Source organism: Motacilla alba, chromosome 14 (assembly GCF_015832195.1).
Source record: "Motacilla alba alba isolate MOTALB_02 chromosome 14, Motacilla_alba_V1.0_pri, whole genome shotgun sequence".
In the NCBI taxonomy this organism is placed as follows: Eukaryota; Metazoa; Chordata; class Aves; order Passeriformes; family Motacillidae; genus Motacilla; species Motacilla alba.
This window is the reverse complement of record NC_052029.1, coordinates 15953129-15975729: the sequence shown is the minus strand read 5'-3', so window position 1 is coordinate 15975729 and position 22601 is coordinate 15953129. Positions and strand designations below refer to the sequence as shown.

The 22601-nt window shown below is 50.9% G+C and overlaps 1 protein-coding gene across 9 annotated transcripts in view; it reads right to left on the bottom strand.

Moving 5' to 3' along the window:
- The window catches only part of TNRC6A (trinucleotide repeat containing adaptor 6A), a 43889-nt gene extending 25552 nt beyond the window's left edge, over positions 1–18337 (bottom strand). For 6 of the 9 annotated variants that reach the window (XM_038151681.1, XM_038151684.1, XM_038151685.1 and 3 more), the window contains exons 1-6: positions 18182–18337; positions 17478–17525; positions 15258–15293; positions 9678–9768; positions 8232–8253; positions 380–712 (exon numbers count right to left, since the gene is read on the bottom strand). In XM_038151681.1, the coding sequence (XP_038007609.1) occupies positions 380–712; positions 8232–8253; positions 9678–9768; positions 15258–15293; positions 17478–17525; positions 18182–18186 (535 nt within the window). In that variant the 5' untranslated portion in view covers positions 18187–18337. Of the gene's footprint in view, positions 1–379; positions 713–8231; positions 8254–9677; positions 9769–15257; positions 15294–17477; positions 18007–18181 lie in introns of those variants that run through there. The other 3 variants (XM_038151682.1, XM_038151679.1, XM_038151680.1) reach the window with 3 other exon arrangements.
- Positions 18338–22601: the final 4264 nt, after the last annotated feature.

Here is a 22601-nt window from a genome sequence, read left to right as displayed (position 1 = left end):
GGTCCTGAAGACCCTTCTTTCTGGGATGTGTCCACCAAACCTGGGTGCAACAGAGGGGCTTTGTGCCACGGCCATGCTGGGATAATGCTGAGGACACAGAGTGGGAAGGTGCAGCACAGCAGAGGCCACACTGGATCACCGTGTGCCACCCACTGCTGCCAAGAGCCAGCCACCGAGACAGGGCTGGGCTTCAGAGTGCAGCCTGCCCAGAGAGGCCAACCACCCTGCAACACTCACTGCCAAGCTGTGACACGGGAAAGGATCTCCTCAGGCTGCAGCTTACAGTGCCAGCTCAAATACTGCCGCCTGAAATATTGCCCTGACAACCGAATGCCGGAACTCCATTCTAGCTGAAGCAAAACAAGGTAGCTGCCCTCACCTGGCTGTTTTTTGCTGCTGTTGGGCACTTCTCCGTTGGCCACGGGCTGGTTATTGGTGCCAGTGCTGCCTCCTGCCTGGCCGTTGAACGCCTTGGGAGTGGATCCCAGGTTGGCAGCTATCCCGGGTAACTGCTGCCCCCGCTTCAGAAGCTGTTTCTGCTCCTGGTGTCGGAAGCGCGGTGGTACTTCCCGAGGAGGGTAGCGAGGCGAGGGCTGCTGCTGGCTGCTGGCTGGGGCCCGCTTGGCATTATTGGGAGTGCTGGTTCCTGTGGAAGTGCCGCTGGAGGTGACAGGCTGGGGCTGGCTCACACTGGTCTTGGTTTGTTCTGGCACTGCCCCCACCCCCAGGAAAAAGAAAGTGGGACAAAGTTATTCATGTGAGCAGCAACTCAAAAAGTCAAAGACTAAGTCAATATTATTAGAGGTGTTTATTTATGAGGTAATGGCAGCATTTCTCCTGATTCAAGCTGTAACTCATCCCCGAGGAAAAGCTCTGTTATCCCTCAACGACACGCTTTCGTGGCACAGACCTGGAAGCAGGAACACGCCTTGCTATCACTCCTGACCAAGCTCTCTCAGTTACAGGATGCTGCAAACCAGCTTTCTACAGCCTTTGCTGACAAATCAGCACTATGCAGTTTATTTCAGCATTGAACCTTTCTTTAGAAAATGTTTAAGTATTAAAAAATTAAGTTTCCCATTTAAGTTACCTACAGAAAACTGCTCTGGCCTGGCCTGATAGAACAAGGGGCACACAGCACCTACAGGACATGCTGCTCAGGCCTCCCTGCTTTCACGAGCCCAGCATGCCAAGGGACAGTCTCCCATGCCCTCAGGTGCCTGCTGCCAGCACGGGGACGCTGCACACAGCCTGGTGGGACAGCGCTGGCACTGGGAAAATGCCAAATGTGCAGCTCCAAAGGATCCCAGTGCCAACAGCACGGCCCCAGCAGGGCGAGGGGAAGGTCAAACCACGGGCACAGGGAGCACACCAAGCCCAGACATCCCCGGCACGGGGAGGCAGCCAGCTCAGCTCCTGGCGTGGGACTGCTGCTGCTGCCACCCCTCCAGCTGCAGGGCAGCTCTGTCCCTCCAGCTGCACTGGTGTGTTAATGAACTTTTCAAACTCCTTGGATGAGATACCCATGTATCAATATTTATTGTGCAACTTCTCAAGATACCTCAACACTCGACCATGACCTCCCTCAGCACCAGGAATAACGTTACTGCACGACTGAGAATGTCATTTTCACGGGCTTTTAAAACCTTTTAGACATGTCTAAAGACCATTTTGTCATTCACTTTCAGGAACTGAGTCATGGGAGTACAAAAAAACAAAAACAAACTTGAGCTTTTGTTTAAGGAATCAATTTGAATGTTGTCAGTGTTACTTATGATATAATCTCTGTTTATTTCCACTTTACATACTCTGAAAAACACAAAATAGAATAAAAAGCCACTGAAGAACCAGCATCTGAGCTGTGTTTTAATGGAATATTGCACTTTGGCTGCTTAAGGGAAGCAGAACAGAAAAACTTTGGAGACCTCCTTGTTTGACAAACGGGCGGGCAGAAGTGTCAGGGTGAGGACACCCAAGCTCAGCTGCCCCTCCCAGGGCCCCCAGCTGCCTGCGGGCACAGCAGGGACCCAGCTGACTGCAGAGGGACAGAACTGAGCAGCAAGGGCCAGGACACAACTCAATTTATTGTACAGAGCACAGGGAACAGAAGGTATTGAAAGGCTATTAGATAAACTGGGAAGTTGATAAAGATCACAGCCACCACTTCAGATTTCCTCAGTTTAAGCTGTTCCCTGTATTAAGGGAAGGGAACTGGTTCCTTGCAAAATATTTTGATGCACATAATGAGACAACAAATTGTGATTCTGACTTCTGGTTCAAAACTGAACTGACAAGTAGGAAATAATATTAAACAAATCTATTTCATTTGGTGCTTCTAAAATTTCTTGCATTATAAAGAAAGTGACTGAGAGTGACTAAGCCTGAAGGGGGGGAGGTGCTATTTAAGCAAATTGCTGAGAATTTGTTGACAATTGCATGCAGAAGGACTTTGCACTTTTCTGTGGTCCAGGTACTGCAACAAGCTCTGAAATTAAAGCACTCTTGCTCACACTGCACAACCCGTGTAAGCAGTGCCCAAACCATACTCTGGGTGCTCTCCCCGTGCCTGCTGCCCCAGCTGATTCCAAGGATGAGCCTTTACAGCCCGGAGCCCAGTGCAGCTGAGCTGGGCTGACAGTGGCACACAGACCCCTCCTGCAGCCCCCAGAGCAGCCCCTGGCCACGCAGGGACACACACGCACTGCTCCAGCTCCTCTTCCTTCTGCTGATTTGAGCAGAAAACACAAACACCCTCGCTTGAAGAGATCTTCATACAGCATCCGGCACCCCGTAACACTGAGCCACTTCTCCTTCCCTGCCACCTCCCCTCCTGCTCCTCGGGGTAAAGTGAAATCATTTCCATCTGACAGCCCCCAGCCACGCAGACAGAGCAGCCAGCAGCATGCCCAGGGCACCCCCAACACTCTGCTTTCCTAATTAAAGCTACTTTAAGACCAAGCTTGTTAGAACGGACCCCAAAGGACCTGCGGGAACTCGGATCACTTTTGGCTATCAAGGAGTGCAACAAATAAACAAGGCACTCGCTGCCCAGGCAGCCCTAAGGCACAGCACCAGCAGCACTCCTCTAACAGCTTATGAATATTATATTTCACATATAATCTAAGCATTTGTTTCCTTAGCAAACACGGCAATTCTATCTACTATGATAGCAGCAAATTGTGTAACACATTTGCCAGGTCCCAGGGCTAGGCTACAGAATATACAGAGTCCACAATTATATGGTAATTTTCAACTGAAATTACCCAAAGTACAACAGAATTCCCTTGCCTTTGCTTCCCTCAGAACCACAGAGTAAGTTTTAAGCTATAAAATTCTCCCCGTCAAACATTTTCTGCTCCACAACTTCTCAGAAGGTTAAATAACACATTATTATTCCAATATGGCTACTAGGAATTCCAGCACCCCATAATCATTATCTTAGTCTTTTAATTTGCTCTAGACTAGTTGCTTGTTAATAAAAGTTTGTTCTACACACCAGCATTTTATTTTGAATTGTATTAAGGCAGAAAGACAGTATTAACAGACTCACAGTTTATCACAGTTAATTGACTAGCAACAGCAAGTTTACAGAAACTAGCATTAAAAATGACAGATTTTCATAAAGAACAAACCTGCTGCAAACCCTCAGAGCAGGGGATGGTGGAGTTACAGTTTACAGAGAGATTCCAAAGAAAGACGCTTCCAACTTGTGTTGCTTTCCCACTCTGCAGATTTCATTAGAAAATGGAGGAGAAGCATGGTGTCATTTTACTGCTCCAGGAGCTGCCTGCCAACTCCTCCTGGAGCAGGGGCCCAGGGACTCACACTCCCCCTCCAATAAAAAAATGGCAGCTGCTCGAGTAACTTTAATGCAGACGGAAAACAGCCCCAGCCTGGCGCAGAGAGCTCAGACGCCGCGCTGACCCGCACAAAGAGCAGCGCCAGGCTGGCAGGGACCCGCTGCCTCCCCCGGGAGCTGCTGCTGGAGCTGCCCCCCGAGAAACGCCCGGCGTGCCATGGCAGGGCTGCACGCTCAAGGGCGAGCCCGGCTCTCGGGCTGACACACGTAAGATGCAGTGCTAGAATTTTCGTGGTGGAAAAATGGCCGCAGCTGTGAGCTCGGAGCTGCTCTGGAAAATATCTCGTGTTTGCCAAGGCTTTAACCCCTGCAGATCCGCACGGAGGTGAGCGCGCCCTTCCCGCGGGGCTCGCGGCCGCGGGCCCGTCCCCTGCATTCCTCCAGTCACCCCCAAGATCGAGGAGCTAGCAGGAGAGGTTTTCCAGTCGGGAAAAGCACAGGCAGGCGGGCGAGAGCCCCGACAAAACCCAGCAGGGTTTGTGCGCTCGGGCCATTCCGCTTCGGAGAAGAACAAGCATAAGAAGTTTCCAAGGTGGGAAATATGAGTCAAAGATTTCAATTCCACACCCAGCTATTTTTAGAGCACTTTCCGTTTCAGTGGGCAATTCAGTTGACTCTGTTCTGCAATGAAAGTGGCACTTGCTGGGCTGCAGCGACAGCCGGGCGCTCCAGCCCCTGCTGCTCCCCTGAGCCCCAGCCAGAGCCAGCCCAGCGCTGGGCACTGCTCACCAATCCCTCCCATCACACACCCAGCTGTGTGCCCAGGGCATTCGACACACCCAGCTGTGTGCCCAGGGCTGCTCACCAATCCCTCCCATCACACACCCAGCTGTGTGCCCAGGGCATTCGACACATCCAGCTGTGTGCCCAGGGCTGCTCACCAATCCCTCCCCATCACACACCCAGCTGTGTGCCCAGGGCATTCAACACATCCAGCTGTGTGCCCAGGGCTGCTCACCAATCCCTCCCCATGGACACATCCAGCTGTGTGCCCAGGGCATTCAACACATCCAGCTGTGTGCCCAGGGCTGCTCACAAATCCCTCCCCATCACACATCCAGCTGTGTGCCCAGGGCATTCGACACATCCAGCTGTGTGCCCAGGGCTGCTCACCAATCCCTCCCCATCACACATCCAGCTGTGTGCCCAGGGCATTCAACACATCCAGCTGTGTGCCCAGGGCTGCTCACAAATCCCTCCCCATCACACATCCAGCTGTGTGCCCAGGGCATTTCATCAATGCTTCCCCACTGGCACACCCAGCTGTGTGCCCAGGGCATTTCATCAATGCTTCCCCACTGGCACACCCAGCTGTGTGCCCAGGGCATTTCATCAATGCTTCCCCACTGGCACACCCAGCTGTGTGCCCAGGGCATTTCATCAATGCTTCCCCACTGGCACACCCAGCTGTGTGCCCAGGGCATTCAACACATCCAGCTGTGTGCCCAGGGCATTTCAGCCCCACTGAGCTCCCACCCTGGGCACAGGCAGAGCCCAGCTCAAAGCTGCCTTTCCTTTCAGGGCTCAGCAGCCCTGCCCGGGGCGCTGGGCTGCCTGCAGGGCTCTGCCCTGGGGAAATCGGGATCAGGGACTGACTTGTCTGTCTCCAACAGCTCTGACTTCAAGCACAGCAGAAGGACATATTCTGCCATCCCAGAAGGAACACCGCACCTGACAACTCGACAGTATTTTTAACAAATAGGAACTCAAATTGTACTTATTTTTTCCTAGAATACCTGGTACAAAAGAACTGGGGAGGCACATGACGTGCCAGCTGCTGCACAAACAGATGAACTTTCCACTTTGCAACCAACTAACAGACTCGCCTCTAACTGTCCCTCCAACCTCCTCTTCCCTCCTCTTATGACACCAGCTGGGTCAAACCAGGCAAGTCAGAGTCCCTGAAATCCACAGGAATGCCCCACGTGCATTTTTGACTGCAGTACCATGGTATTAAAATGCTGCTGGTACCAGAAACCTTGTTGTTAGCATCTTTCTCATTACTTTAACTCCCAATCCTGAACAGGAAAACCCCCGGCTCCACGAACTTCCTGGGCAGGTTCTTGTCATTTCCCATGAACGCTGGGAGCTGCTTCAGCTGGTACAACAGCAATTTCTTCCTTGGCTAAAACAACAGTTTGGAGCTGTCCAGACTACACTTAAAACCAAGAACTACCCTCCCTTCCCACCCCCAGCACTTAACCAGCTTCTTTTCTGAAAGAGGCACATAATTCTGAATTATTTAGAGATCCTATACTCTTGTATTTTATCTTCAGCTCATGCACAGAATAAATTATTTAAGACATTAACGTGATGGAAACTTGGAAACTAATGAAACATTAATTTGCATCCTGAACACAAGGAGGCAAAACTGGTGAAACAAGGCAAGAGCCATGTGCAACACAAGCTTTGGATTTTGTTCCTATAGAAACTGTAGCAAAAAGTTGTGTATCTGCATCTCGTGACGTCTTTTACTCCACAGCACTGCCAGTTTATGTTTCTCTGACAACTCCAAATTCCTGCTGAACTTTATAAAATACCCTTTAAATAATAACATAATCAAGTAGGAACTTAACACTTGCATCAATGAATGTTAAGCCCCAAAGCAGAAAAAAAAAAAAAAAAAAAATTAATTACTCTGTCCTTCAGAAGAAAGACATTTTCATTCCACATGAAGATTCCCACCGGGTGGCCTCCCAAGCAGAATTCCTGCCCCCCTGGTTCATGCTATTTTTAGCCATTTGCTTGTGCAGCCTCGGCCCTGATGTGATGCCCAAGCCCGGGTCAAATGGGCACACCAAGAGCTCGTTATTACACAGCAAAGTATTCTGCCACTCTCCTTCTTCACTGTCTTGTCAGGCATGTTTTACCACTTCAGAACAAACCCAGACATTTCCGTAATTCTTTAAATCTGGTCTATGACCCCAGAAGCCTCGTACAGAGGGCAGAGAAGAAAACCAGCCCTTAGCCTGTATTCAAACACAATTCCATGCACTGCCTGAAAAAGGGCATGCTAAAAAACAAATGAAGAATATTTATTAATTATAACAGTCTTCCAGCAATTTTATTTAATTTGTTTGATTTTAAATTGCTGTCCTGTGCCCAAAGACAAACCTGGAACTCCCAGTGGCCCCAGGGGGGGACCCCTGGCCAGCCAGATGCAGCTCAGAGGATGGTGGGACACACACACAGCAGCTTCCACCACTGCCAGCGGCTCCAGGAACGCTGCACAGCCTCCTGCAGCTCCCTCTGCCTCCAGCAATCCCTTTTCCCAAACCAAGCCATGCTGCAGGACAAGGTCCCGCTGCCGGCAGCACGGCTGCCCTCATCCTCCCCACCCCAAATCCACTGCCCCTCCTCAATCCAGGTATTGTTCCCATTGAAGCACACCCACCAGAGCACACACACTGCACTCAGAAAGGCCAGACCAGCTGTGAGTCTCTCCTGAGAGCTGGGAAGGGTGCTGCAGAGCCCCCCTGAGCACACCTGCCTGCTCCCCTCCCGGCACATCCCACCCTGGGAACGGGCGCTCGTGTCCCTGCCTCTCCCAGCACAGCGTGGCCTCTGCCAGCCCCCTGCCCCAGCCCCAGCAGCCTGCAAGCACTTTCTGATTTTTCCAGCAGGAATTCCACCTCTGCTAAGCAGGGCTGGGGCACCTGCCACTGCCCCAGTAAGTGTTAAATTAAACCAGTGGTGCCAGGAAACTCCAGCAGGCAGTCCACATGGTCACCCCAGCAGTTACTGTGCGCCTCCCAACGAGCAGGTGAGGAGCTCCAGCTCAAGAGAAAGTGAAAAGAATCTTTTTTCCCCTTTTTGGAAGGTGGTTGGGACACAGGTCCCTACAAACCCCACAAACACCCAGAAAACCACAGTGCTCCCCCCGGCCCTGAATATTGAAATTACAGCTTTTGGGTGCCAGCATCCTGATCATTACGTGCAGGAGTCAGAACTGGACACATGAATTACTCATCCATCACGTGTCCCCAACCCCAGCTGCACTCTGAATATCTGTAAATTAAGTTTCAAACAGATCCATCCTACACACAGTGATTCTGAAGTGTTGGATCACTTTTCAAATGAAGCAAAAACGGGGAAGGGAAAGGCAAGCAAGGGAAGGAACTCCAGGTTTGTGTCTGTGCCTGGTGCTCTGTAAGTAAATAAGAATGGAAAACAGGCAGATCAGCAACTCCAACCCCTGGATAAACCCTTTGCTGTTACTCTTCTAGGCTTTTGTGGTCACTTTGGAAACAGTGAAGTCTCAAGGGTCCCATCTGTCACTTTTGGGAGGAGATTTCAGGTGAAACATTTGGTTCAACGTATTTAAAACCCCAGAAATAATACACAGAGTAGAACTAACTGCAAAGTAACTTACCTTTGATTTTTTGTTCAATGGCCTAGAACAAGAAAAAAGAAGTGTCAGTGATTTGTGCAGATAAGAGAGAAACCACATGTACACATACCACTTCATAAAGCAACATCAGCTTTTGACTTCCCTCTTTTTAAATGGTTTCAAGTTATTTAATTATCTACTTCAGAAGCCTCTCTCTAACCAACCCAGGCCTATTATTCCTTATGTTTAAAAAGCTGTTTAAATGTTATAGAAGACAAAATTAATTTGAAAGATAACTACATGAAACAGACCAAATTAAACTGGCAAATTAAGATGTTTTAAGCGAGTTAAAAACTGTGCCTGGAAGCAAAGAGCTGCTGCCACTTTTATTGCAGAACAGGGCAGGGCAGGGGGAGCGACCTGGAAATGGAAAATAAGAGAGCAAATGCCAAAGCTTCAAGCCTTCCATTTGCAAGATTCAGTGGGTTACACCTGTACTGTGGCCAAGAGGAGAGATCTGTTTGAATAAAAGTTTATCACAGGATAAAATGCCTTGCCTGTGCACGCTCAGAGCTTCCTCTGCAGAGTTTGTGCTCTGCCCCTGCCCAGCTGTGACACAACTCCTCAGCATGAGAACTCAGAACTTTTCAGAACATTTTTTGCTGTTCCTGATGACCTACAGCACCTGAAGAGACCCTGGAGAGCAAGGGGCACAGCCAGGGCTCCTGCTGCCCTCTGTGCCAAGGGGCTGGTGCCCAAGAGGACACAACGAACATGTTTGGGCTGGGCTCCTGCAGGCTCCATCAGGGCCTGGGAGGTTTTGCTGGCAAGGCTGTGGCTGTGAAACAAACCAGTGTGTTCCTGGAGCCACAGCCAGCACCAGGCAATGGAACCAGAACTGCTGAGCAGGCTCCCCCTGCTCCTCCAGAATGGACACGTCTAAAAACTGCATTTACCAGCCCCTCTCGAGCTCAGGGTCAATGCTAGAATCAACAGCCATGATGAGGATCGTGTCAGTAAACAGGGATTCTGAAGTATTTACAAGCATTTCTGTGACGCTGCCATTCCTAAACATCTTTGCTGTCAATATTTTCTTTTTTATGAAACTGGTATTCCCCACTACAAATTCTCTCGTGGCATGTTTCCATAGTGAAGAATAAGAACATATATTAAAATAGGGATGCAGCTGAAGGCCACCTTAAAATGGCATTTTTATTCTACTCAGTAAAGGCACTAACACTGAGGTGCTTCACACCTGAGACTGCCTCATCTGACCACCAGGAAAAAGAAGGGTCACCCCAGATGAAAATTTAGTTTTGCAAGAAACTACACAGAGCCAGTTCCAGTGTTCAACATGTCAGCTAGCTCTAAATAACTGACAGCACAGTTAAATTTAAAACATTAAATTAATAAGAAAACACTAGTTTTTGCTAGTGATGAAAGAAGTCACCTCTGAGCACAGGGCTTTCTTCTCAGTGCTCCACATACCTTTTTTTGAGCAGCTTCCTTCTTCTTTTTGTCTTCTTTTCTCTTTTTCCTTTCTTCCATCAACTGTTCTTCCTCTTCTTGCACTAAATCCCTGAACCACACAGTTTGTAATTAACTCTCCCAAAATACAATTTGTACACACTTAGATTCATTTTAGAACAATTATTTCACAGCGACACAAAGGAACTGGGGAGTTTTGCCTCTAATTGGATCCTGTTTCTACAGGGACTGTCACTGTCAGGGCAAGCCACCAGCGACAGGGCTCCCAGTGCAGATGTGGTGTCAAGCTACATGTAAGGGGTTCTTTCTTCCAAAGCTTACAGTGGAGACTTAGACTTGAACTTGGTTCAAAAGCCAGCAAATTCAGATGTTTTTTAATCTCTGCTGAGCTGTGGCACACGCCAGCCTGGAGGGCTCCTGCACTCAGCCACTGCATCTGCCCCCATCCCAAAGCTGGAAGCACCCCAGGGCGGGCAGGGGCACGGCACAGCTGGCACAGCTGGCACAGCTGGGCCACTGCAGAGCTCCCTGAGCCAGAAACAAAACCGTAACTCGCCAAAAGTGAAAGCAAAACCTGGACCGGTAATTAACGGCACTCCACACCCAGCATTTCTGCTCAAACCTGAGCACAACAGCCCTGTCCAGCTCCTGCCGCTGCTAAACAGACTGCAAAGCTTCTCGGGGAAGAAGAGCTAACAGTGTCACCATGGGCAGCGACTGCATGGTGTGCATCTGCCTGGAAACACTGAGCTGGCTCTGTTTTAACCCCAAAGCACCCATAAACCTCCAGTTTCAAATAAGATAGTTTGACAGTCTGTCAGAAGCAAGGCAAATTGAATGTATTAAACCGCAAGATAGTCCACAGGTACTAAAACTTTCATTACTTTTCTAGATACATAAACAACCAGCTAATTCTACTTTTAACTCAGCTCAAGCCCCTTTCAAAGCCAGTGCAGGCATCAGCTTCCACTGACCAAATTCTGGCTTTTGAGATTTTCTAATAACAGAAAGCAAGCATCAGTTACTTCTTTTAAGAAGGGCTTCTGATGTGCTAAGGTATGCAAAATAATTAGCCAGGAGTGTTATTTCTGAGAGCCCCTGTGCACTGCCAGAGGAATCACAACCATCAAACACAAGGTGGCTATTTTGCATTTTATCACAGCTTCATCAGCTGGCTGCACCGAGGACGTCTCACTGCAAAAGCAATCTTGCATTTACAATTAGGTCTCAGAAATGATTTCATGCACAACTAAGGGGTCAGACACCTAACTACAGAAACAATTCCAGCTGGGCACTTCCATTTAGAGCAATGCCTCGTCCCTGTGCACATCTGAGGCAATGATTAACCTGCAGGGACACCCGTGCATTCCAAAGGTGGCACCTCAGTCAGCTCTGCCCCTCGCTGTCACACCCGGAGCCTTTGGAACCGCAGGGATGCTGGTGACACTGACCCTCAGTTTGGACAATTTGGGACAGTCCAAATTCTAACAGCAATTCGAACTGGAGAACAGCACCAGGTGTGGAAAGAGCTCCCAGAGGAGCTCCTTCCTGCCAGCACCCAGCTCAGGCACAGCTCCTTCCACTCGGAGCAGAGCCAGGGGTTTGCTCCTTGGGAACTCAGCGCTGGGCTGGGCACGCCGAGCTACAGCACCTGAAACAACCTGAGCAGCCACCAGCACTTGTTCTGTGTAACAAATTTCAGTCTGTCACATGCCAAAACTGCATTAACTGAAAAATCACCCTGCTTTTAGAAGAAAGCTGTAGCACGTTCAACAGCTAGCAGAATGCAAAGTAGCATTTTCACTGGGAAAAAAAAAAAAACCTCATCAATCCTGCTACAGTTAAATCAACACAATTACACTTCACTTTGGGAATACAGATGTAACAACTACCATACCAATATCTCTGGAATGTTCTACCACTGCATCACTGGGTTTTTGTCACGTGGGAACAACAGAAGTCCTAAATTCTGACACTTTAAAAATTCCATTTGTATCTTTTCAAAACAGACAGATTTTAGATTACAAAGCAAACTTAGGAGACATAAAGCCCCTCTATGATTAGGATCAGAGCTCGAGGTATTCCCTAGATAAAAACCATCCACCTATAGCTCATTATAAGTTTTTAGGAGTATTAATTACCACTATAACATCAAATCTCAGAGCAAAACTAACCCAACTGGTACAACTAAGCAGAAACAGCAAAGCCCTTCCTGTCCCTGCCCTTCCCTGAAAACTTAACCCTTCAAGTAAGACAGGCCTATTCACCATCAAACGCAAACTTGAACCTGAGACAAAAATCCACATTCACACAGGACACCTGAATTTCCCTTTCTGACAGCTGGAAGCATGAGTCTCCTTTATTCTTCCCGGCACACAAACGTGGGCCCTCTCACCAGCCAGCCGTGCTGGGACGGTGCCTCTGGCTCCAGCCTCTGCCACAACAGGGACAAGCTGCGTTTCTGAGGCTGCTCCTCGAGGAGCACAGGTGAAGGTTAAGGTTAGCTGTGCCCATCATCACCTGGCACAGCTCCCTGCTCCCGCAGGCACAGCAGCAGCTCCCCGGGCACCACTGCAGGAATCTCGTGGATGCAACACAGAGCCAGAGGATGAACAGGTTCCTCTGCTGGGCTTCCCCTGCCCCTGGCAGCCCCAATCCATGGGTCTGTGTGGCCAGAGTGTCTGCAGCTGTCCCTCAGCTGCCCGAGGAGCAGGGCTGGAGGCTCCGCGGGGAAGGTGAGCACAGCTCTGGATGTGCCCAGCACACAGGCAGCTCCCAGCACAGCAGCGTCCTTCTGCTCCTCGGGAGCGGGATTAGCTCGCTCAAGGGTAAATGGCCTCAGCAGAAATGCAAACCATATTTTTCAATTTAGATCAAGTGAAAATAAAACACCCCGGCAATAGGAAATCCACATCGGAGACAGAACAAAGGCCTCCGGTTTCAACTGCTTAACTTGAAAGGTGCTTTATTTTCAAGTGAGGCAAAATGAAAATGGATCTTGATCTCAGGAGAGACTGCACATTTAATGGCTCTGAAGATGGGCAAGGAGAAGCTGCTGTTATCTGCATAAATTTAAGCAGACCGAGGGTCAGATAAATATTTACCGTTATTTATTTAACAGAAAATGTTTGTTCCAATTCTGCACCCCAGCACAATTCTTCTTTGTATACAGGGGGAAAAAAACAACAAACTACTAAAATGCTCTCCTCAATTAAGCTATTAAAAAACCCAAAAGAAACAAAACCAACTTTTTAGTCTTCTAAGACAGGTTATCAAGACAGCACAAGGCATTTCATTTTTGCACGGCCTGATTTGTTATTTGGCTTCTGAAGTGGAAAAAGCTGTCATGCTCTAACTGCAAACATTTCGGGTAATATTTGTATCAAAACATGCTTCACTTATTACTTCTTGAAAAGAAAAAGAGTACTATTAATCTTTAATTTCTAAAGCTCCAGCTTAGCATTGTAAAAATACCTGGGCTGAAGCAGACACGGTTAACCTTCATTCTTATGCTGCAGAAGAGCAAAATCAAGTTCCCCCCTATTTCCCCCGGCAGACAGGCTGAGGATGCAGCAATTAATGTTTGTGCAGCTTTGCTATCTTTGCTGTTACAATTTATCAAAGTGCAACATGTTTTGCCACAATAAAATCAAAATTCCATCACCACAGTGAGGAAATGATGGCTGCAAGACTCTGAGCCCCATCACTGGAGGGATGAACAGAGGCATGGAGCAAACACACAAGGAACAGAAGTGATTATACACAGCAGCTTCTGAAACAAACGTTAAATTTCCAGTGATGGACATATTAATTAAAAAAAAAAATCCTTTCTACCATTTGCTCTTCTTCTAGTTATAAATTAACCTGCAGTGCTACAGGTGGAACACTGCCAGGTAGCTAGAGGTAAGTATCAGGGATTGAAAGATCTTTAACAATTCTGCAAGGACAGCACCACGTGCTCAACCTACAGCTGATCTTCTACACAGACTTTCAAATGTTGCTGAGACTGATAAATCTTCTGCATTCTGACCCACAAGTTCCTTCATCTCTAAATTGTTTGAAAAGACGTAATTACATAAAATTGCCAATGAAAGTGGCTGTAAGGCTCCGTAAAAACCAACAGCTAGCTTTCCTACCCACCAGCATTCTACAAAAATCAACTATAAAATGTGTATTTTGATTAAAAAGGGATCCTACAATTCCTTTATCAACGCCATCCACAAAGCAGCACACTACACCAAAGGAGCACTTGGAGTTTATGAAACAGACACGAGCACTTTGAAGTTAACAAAATAATCCCAACAAACCCTGCCAGTGCCTCAGATGGAAAGGCTCTGGCACCTGAACCCACCCAGCGTGCTCCTCAGAGCACCGAGAGCCTCAGGCAGTGAGAACAAAACAAACCCACTCATTTCCAGACGTGTGTGTGTGTGTGTGTGTTCTTTCCAGCTATTAACAGAGAGGAGAGGTGCTGCCAAGCTAAAAACTGGAAAAAAATACTTCAATGAATAATTAATTAGAAAATGTGCATCAGCTACTTTCTTTTTTGCTTTTAAATACCTCAGGTCTTTAAATTTCCACCCTAAAAGTGAAGCGACAGAATTCTACCTGCCACGTCTGCCACTGCCAGTCACCTGGAGCCCACTCAGCTCTCCCGTTCCCCTAGTACAGGAGCTGGCTCATCAGAATGATGCTCCCAAATACAAGGACTACAAATGGGCCTGAATTCTGGAGCATTTGCGTTGGTTTTGCCCTCGAGTTTCACCCAAGACGTTCGCTGCTACACGAGCGGACAAAAGACGGATCTCTTTCCCAAGAAGTTTATCATGCAGCTACACAAGACTCCAGCAGCAGCCATAAACAATCCCTATCTTCCTGTGACAAATGAGGAAGCAGGAAGGCAGATTAAACTGCTCCTCCACAATCAGCTGCTCGAGCCCAGCACCAGCCCTGCAGTGTTGCAGCACTGCCTGCACGGGGGCTGCTGCGACCCTGAAACCCCAAAGGGACCCCAGGGGACCACCTGGCAGCCCTGCACAGCCTCACGAGGTGTCTGTGGGGGACAAAGGGGGGTGTCGTTCTACCCGAGTGCCTGTAAGGCTCCTGAAAGCACGAGCAGAATGTTTTCTCTGCAATGAACTCTTCCCATTGCACAGCAGATTTCTCTCCACGAGAAGTTTATCAGGAAAAAGACCCACCCCCAGAAACCCAACAGAAAATCAAATGCTTACACATCAACAGAAACAACTACATTTCTCCCTGGTTTATATGTCTCTATCACTGGGCCAGCTCTATGTTTTCCCTGCAGCAGATAAGAAAAATATCACAGAAATATGGCAGTTATTATTACATGAAAGCATAAAAATCAATTGTACAGCAATAACTTTACAGAGCACATGGATGAAAGCTAGAGGTGAGAAGCTTGCTCTCCCCAAACATGGCCAGTCTGCAACCAAGGTGGGCAGAATCACAGGTGAATGGAAGCAATGGAGACTCTTCCCTATGGTTTGCATGCTTGTGAAGCAACAGTCAAACCCCTGGGTTTGGGAAGATGATTGTCAACATATTTCAGATATTTACCTTCTCTCAGTTCCACATAAATGAGGCAGGAAAGCCCTGTTTACCAAACAGAATTGAAAAGTTATTGCTTAAATCAGAAGAACTAGATGGTGATTTGCAGCAGTCCTGATTTTAACCAAGTTTAACTCTTAGATTTCCCCGGTTAACAGCAGACACTCTTGTTGTGGCTGGTCAGGTGACATCTAATTTGTAACACGATGCCAAGCAGAGTGTGGATGGATTCATTTGAATCACTGTCGCGAGTCATGCACTAAAGCTCACTTTTGAGACCAGGAGTTTGCACAGCACCAGGCACGTATGAATTTTGGAGAGAACCAAATGAGGATTCTTCTCCAAAAGGCCAGACAAGCCAAATGCTAATCCTGAGTGCAAAACAGGAATCAATCCAACTGGATAAGCAAGCTGCACTGAAAGCTGCAATACTTTTCCTATCACAAACCCACAGCCCAGGCCAGTATTCCCAGTAAGATTAAAAAGTGTATTTGCTACCCATTAATTTCTAAGCATAAACTCCAGAAGTGACTTCAGAACACAAAACAAAGCCCACGTCCCGTGGAGTTCACAGTCTACATCCACACCGTGAAATCTGAGATTAACATAAACTCTAGCACAGGTCTGTGTACCTTCCAGGAAAGGATATTTGCTCTTTTACAGTTCGACTAGGTCACTGCAAATTTAATAAGCCTGTAAATAATGACATTGGAGGAAGAACGAGGGCTATCTGCTGAGCTCTACCCCAGTAAAACAATTAATCAGGTCTACCCAGCGCAGGCATGCCACGGTTTATCAGCTGTGTGCTCGCCCAGCGAGAGCTCCCTGGCTAAACATAAACCAGCCAGGGCCTTCATGTGAACTTCAGACCAGCTCTGAATCTTCTAAATGAATAAAACATACTCCTCTGTGTCAGAGAGACATGGGGACCCGTTCCATAGCGGAATTTACTCTCCAAGCACCGAATTTTGGAAGTGCTGCAGTTTCTTTCACTTCCGCTCACTCCCGGCACTGCCAGCACGACAAGATCTCTGCTAAGGTCATAAAAATGTGGAGATGTCCTGACTTACTACGACTGGCACCGAGCAGTGCTCTGAAGTCAGCACTCTGTCACTCTGAGTAACACAAGTCACTTCTGGCACGGCGACTGCAGCGAAGGCTGAAGGCTGATGGGTTAAAGCAACGTGCCAGAGGTACCTCAGAGGTTCCCAGCACCCCAATTATTCCCTGCACTTCAACAGCAACCTGGGAAAAATCATTCCCTTAAGTGTGTTTCCAAAAGCCCAAAAGGAAGACACGCACCGAGAGCAGGGGGAAGCAGAGCAGTTTTCAGTTTCCACAGTCCAATCACAGCTCACCCTGCAAGCTGGAGACTGCTCGGGCACAGGAAAGAAGGAGCAGAGCAGGGCACCAAACCTCAGATTCTATCAGCTCTACTCAGGGCTCGGGCACATCTCACACGGCCCCAGTGGAAACCCCTTTAACACATCTCTAGCAAAAGGCCTTAAAGGTCGAACTGAAAAAGAACCCGAAAAGGAAGCAGGACAGAAGCTGAAAACAAAGAATGGAGCAGACACTTGTGAGAAAGTCACCTGACCAAAACCAACCCGTGCAGAAGAAACAGCCACTGAAACACAAAAGCGATACTCCTAAGCTCAGAATTCTTCCTTCAACATGACTCTGAACTCCCGAGTTAGGGAGTTAACTCCTGAGCCCGTTCTGTTAAGCTCTCATTCTAAAAACTACACGAAAACAGGAAATTCACCAGCTAACTCTTCATGGCAAAGGAGGCAGAGCCAGTAGTTATATCGCAACATAGATTTTATTTGAGTTCTTGCCACAACTATCTTTCCTCCAAACAACATTTGGCTGAAGTGTATAAAAAAACCTTAAACCCTTCATTCATTTTTCAGTTATTGTTAGGTACTACAACTTAGTGCAGAAAAGTTATTTTTCTCTTCAAAAACCTCCCCTATTAAATAAACTGTATTAAACATCTGAAGTTGTTAAACAAAAAAACCCAGCTAAAAATGTGTTTAGTCTATAGAATTAACTAAACTTGCAGACATTTCCCCACGCAATACAGAACGTTTTCAAATTCAGAGGTTTTTTTTTTTTATCCTTACAATTAACAAGAGATTAAAGCTCCCGATAAAGCCTACAACTACTCCTAGCCCTAGGCCACCTTTCCATCTAAATTGTGGGAGGGAATTTAAATGAGTCTCTTACCTGCTTAGTTTTCTTTCGACTTCTTTGGTAGCTTTAGCTTCCAATTCTCTGCAACAGAAAGCGGTATTGGTTTCCATGTCAACAGCAATGCAGCAGGAAAATACAACTGGTGCGGGTCAGGATGCACGGGGAGCTCCGGGAGGGACGGGGAGGGCACGGGCCGCGGGGACCGGCGGCGGGCGTCCCCAGGGCGGGCGAGGGCAGCGGGCAGGGCCGGCGGGGGCCAGCGCCGTGCGCCCGCGGCAGCACCGCCGTGCCCGGCCCGCCGCCCCGCGAGCCCGCCCGCGGCCCCTGCCCCACACCCACCCCGGCGCGCTCCCCGCGCTCCGCCGCCTCAAGGACTTTGAGGAAAACGATTCTGCTGCATCACTTCAGCCGCCAGCGCCGCTCCAGCGCGGTTCGAGCGCGGCTGCGGGACGCTCCGCTCCGCGCCGCACCGGCGGCCCCGGGCGCTGCCGGCCCCGCGGAGCCGCCCCGAGCTGCGGAGGGCACGGCTCGGCCCCGGGGCGGGGGAGCGGGACACAGCGCTCCGGGCGGGGGCCGCGACCCCTCCGGGGGCCCCTCCGCGGCGGCGGAGCCCCGGCCCGAGCCCGAGCCCCATCCCGAGCCCCAGCCCAGCCCGTCCGCTGCGGGGCGCGGGGCTGCCCCGCCGCCCGGCCCTTCCCCCGCCCGGCGCGGCGCGGCGCCGCCCGCCCGCCCGGTACCTCATGTATGTAAAGTGCTCGGAGTCCGTCCCGGAGGCTGCGGCGCGGGCCCGGCGCGGCCGGCGGCTCTAGGCGGGCTGAGCCCGGCGCTGCGGAGCGGGAGGGCCCGGCAGCTGCAGCCGCAGCTCCGCCGCCATTTCCTGCCGCCGCCGCCCGCCCGCCCCGCGCGCAGGAAGCGAACCCGCCCCGGCCGCGCTTCCGGGGCGCCGCGCGGGGAGCGGGGGAACGGGGAGCGGGGAACGGGGGAGCGGGACAGGGAACGGGGAACGGGGGAGCGGGGAACGGGGAGCGGGGGAGCGGGACAGGGAACGGGGGAGCGGGGAGCGGGGAACGGGGGAGCGGGGAACGGGACAGGGAAGGGGGAACGGGAAACGGGAAACGGGGCAGCGGGACAGGGAACGGGGGAACGGGGAGCGGGGAACGGGACAGGGAACGGGGAGCGGGGGAGCGGGGAGCGGGGAGCGGGGAGCGGGGAACGGGACAGGGAACGGGGGAATGGGACAGGGAACGGGGAGCGGGGGAACGGGGAGCGGGGCAGCGGGACAGGGAACGGGGGAACGGGACGGGGAGCGGGCAGCGGGACGGGCAGCGGGGGAACGGGCATCGGGAGCGGGGGAACGGGGGAACGGGACAGGGAGCGGGGGAACGGGACAGGGAATGGGACAGGGGACGGGGGAGCAGAGGAATGGGACGGGGAACGGAACGGGATAGGGAACGGGGAGCGGGGGAACGGGGGAGAGGGACAGGGGGACAGGGAGCGGGGCAATGGGGGAGCGGGACAGGGAACGGCACAGGGAGCGGGCGAACGGCACAGGGAACGGAGGAGCGGGACCAGGAGCGGGGGAACCGGGCCGAGAACGGGACCGGGAACGGGGGAGCGGAGCCAGGAGCAAGGGGAACGGGGAGCCGAGCCCGCCCGGGCCGCCCCTCGGGGCTGGGAGCGCGGGAGCCTCGGGCCGGGTCCCCTCGGGTCACAGAGTCGCGGAATCATCGCTTCGGCTGTGCCGGGGTTTGGGATGGATGTCAGGAAAGGCTCTTCCCCCGAGGGTGCTGGCACTGCCCGGGCTCCCCAGGGAATGGGCACGGCCCGAGGCTGCCGGAGCTCCAGGAGAGCCTGGACAGCGCTGCGGGGATGCCCAGGTTGTTGGGGTGTCCTCTGCACAGACAGCTGTGCTGGATGATCCCTGTCGGTCCCTTCCAGCTCAGGAGATTCCGTGATTCTGTGACCAAGGCTGGAAGGGACCTTTGCGATCATCCGGTCCAGCCTTCAGCAGCACTGCCACCGTAACCCCTAAACCCCAAAACGACACCGCCCAGTGCAGATCAGACTCCTGTCAAACACTCCCGGGGATGCGGACTCCACCACCTCCCTGGGCAGCCCCTTCCAAAGCCTGACCACCTGAAAAGTGAAAAAACAACCTCTAATATCTAATCTGAACCTCCCGTGTCTCAGCTTAACGCCATGTCCTCTTGTCCTCCCTCTGCAGCATGGCAGAGGAGATGAACCCCAGCTCCGTACGCCCTCCTGGCCGGGGAGGGTGGGGAGCAATGAGGTCCCCACACCAATGCAGCCTTTATTTATCCCGGTCACACACAGGAATTCCAGGCGCTGTCTCATCAAGCACCCTCAGCAGAGCACAGTCGTTCCCCAGGCGATGCAGGACAAGGCACAGATGGATGTAAGATCCATTTCCACGCATGTTCTCCCCGTGTGGGGCAGCTCCCCCCGGGTGCTGCTGCTGTGCCAGCTCTGTGCCGAGGTTGGGGCATCAATAACTGGCAGATGGAAGGAGTTCATGCCTAAATAACCACACAGACGTTTCTCTGCACCTTCCACTGACTCTGTTGGGTTGAGGGAGGGCATAGAAAAGTGCCCAGCACTGGCAAACTTGGTGAGAGACTGATGTACGTGAACATGGAGCTTAATCCAAAATACGCAGAGATACTTCAAATACAGCAAATGAGGAGGATGTGAGCCACACTCTGTTACTGGACTAGGCTTCAGCATCAATATCACAGAAATCAGAAAAATCAGACCAGTCAAAGGACTGATAATGGATTGGAATTGAGAGCAGTAATGTCAGGAACACACAGAACTGAGAGTGGACAAGAATTCCCAGTGCATGGTTCTGCAGCTGACAAGCACTCCCAACCAAGGTTTTGTTGCCATGGGGAAGTTCTCGCTCTCCCCTAGACTCCAGCTGCACACTGGCACCAGCATTTTCCAGCCCAGTTTTTGGCCTTTACCGTTCTTACCAATGCTGGTGAGAAAAGGAATGCTGCTTGGTTCCTCTGCGAGACAAACGGGGGCCCTGGGCACACGAGCCATGGTCCCTGAGAATCTGCTGCAGCACCCCCTGTCCTTCTGCCCCCATGAACAGCGTTTTCAGCTGAAGAAGATCCTACAGGATTAGAGGCAAGGTTTATGACAATGCAGAGTAGCCAGTGAGGGTGTTTTTGTCCTTAGAGGCTCAGTAATGCCGAGTGCATCGCTGAGCTGAACAGGCTCAGCCGTAAAGTGGCAGTTTGAGATCAGTTCCTCAGTCTCTTGTAATAACTTGTAAGTTAATTTGGTCTTGTTTATTTTTCTTCATGTGAAAAAGTTTGGACTGTCATGTAATTGTGTGTAACTGAAAGCCATTATTTCCTGAAGTGTGACTCAGCTCTCTCTCAGTGTTCCATTCACAGCAGCCCTGTTTCGTGTCTCTTTGGAGGCACTACACGTGGTGTAGGAGGGCTGCTGTTAAGTCTGTCCTCAGTTGGGAAGGCTGATGAATTCATTATGTACTCCTGTTATGTCAGTTTGTTAGCTGTATTGTGCCACTGTCAATAAAATCCGTAGTCAAGGTCTGCAGCTTGCTTTATTATTTTAGATTGTTCTCTGATGTTATTTATGCACGTGCTCCTAGCAACTAGACCGCTGCAGCAGTGGCTTCCTTTCTGCATCTAAGTGCTGCAGCCGGGTCTGCACCACCAGCAAAGCCTCTGCAGGAGCCAGCCCTCCATCCCTCACCCTGTCGTGTCCCCCTTGCACCAGCCTCACAATCTTACCTCACCCTCACCAGAGTTCTGACACGTGTGAAAACGGTGAATTCCTAGAAGGACTAGGGAAAGTCAGGAATCCTCAAATGGGAAGAATGTTTTCTTCTAGAAGGAGCAGCAGATTGAGCTTCACCCGTGCAGCAGCCCATCACCCAAAGCCGTGGTGCTGGGTGCTGGGCTGGAAGCAGCACTCGGGTGTTAACCACTCCTGGTCTTTGCCTTAATTTGTGCTGAGCGTGGAGTATTTGGGAGCTGGGGTTCTGGAGGACCTTCTCTCCTGCTTACTACAGTTCTTTGGGTCGTTCTTTGTCCCTTGGTGCTCTCTGAAACTTGGCCCTCCGGGCTTCTTTGCCAAGGCCCCAGATTCTGATCCTGCCACCAAAAGGACAGCAAAACACCTCTGTGCTTGAAATGGTGCTCATAACCACCTGGCTTGGGGGCTGCTTCCAGCCTGGAGGGTAGATAAATCCTCAGCCCCCATCTGTGTAAAGTCGGTGCCTCTTTTCCTCGTGGGACCCCTGCCCCAGGACCCCCTGCACGCCTGGGTGGGACGGAGCACTCCGGGCAGTGTGTGCAGGGAGGAACCGGCTCGTGCCCCTGGATGCTCGCTCCTGGCACTGCTCTCCTGCCCTGGTGCGGGTTTGCCCGGCTCTGCAGCACCCTGCTCACACACGGCATTAGAAAATAGAAACCGTGGAAGCAGCTCCTCAAGGGCAAAGCTCCGGCCCCGCTCAGGCAGCTGCCAGGGCTGCGCCCGTGCGGTTACACTTTCACCACTCGGCAAACATGCCCTGCTGGGCACTGATCCCCAAATGCCCTCTCCCAGCAGCAGCAGCCACCACCTGCACCCCGCCAGCCTGGCACGCACACGCGTCCTCCCGTCGTCACATCCCCATTCACTTTTTAATTAGGATTTTCGTATCATCAGAGCAAGAGAATGAGCTGCAGGAGGCAGAGAAATGCTCTGCCTGGAAGCAGTTCGAGAGGAGCTGGCGCCATTTCAGCGCTCCCATCCCCTCCGCCCTTCCCCTTCAGCTGCAGTTTGCTCTCGAGGCGAAGGAAGCCGACATGTTAGAAAATACTTTCTGCCTCGTGTCTGGGGAAAGCAGAGCTGGGGCTGTGCCGGGAGCAGCTCGGGCCTGGGGACGTGGAGGATTTGCCATCAATAACTCGCTTGCTCCATTCAGCATCGTCACCCCGAGCGGAGCCGCTGTCACCGCCAGAGCAGATTGTTTTCAAAATTGCTCTCGACTTAAATAATCTAAATGAGCTGATTTGACAGACAAGGGAAAACAGTCTCCTCGTCAATGCGGTGGCTCTGTGTTCCTCTGCAAGGAGGCTCCTTTCTTTTTCATTGTAGATGCTTTATTTAAGGATT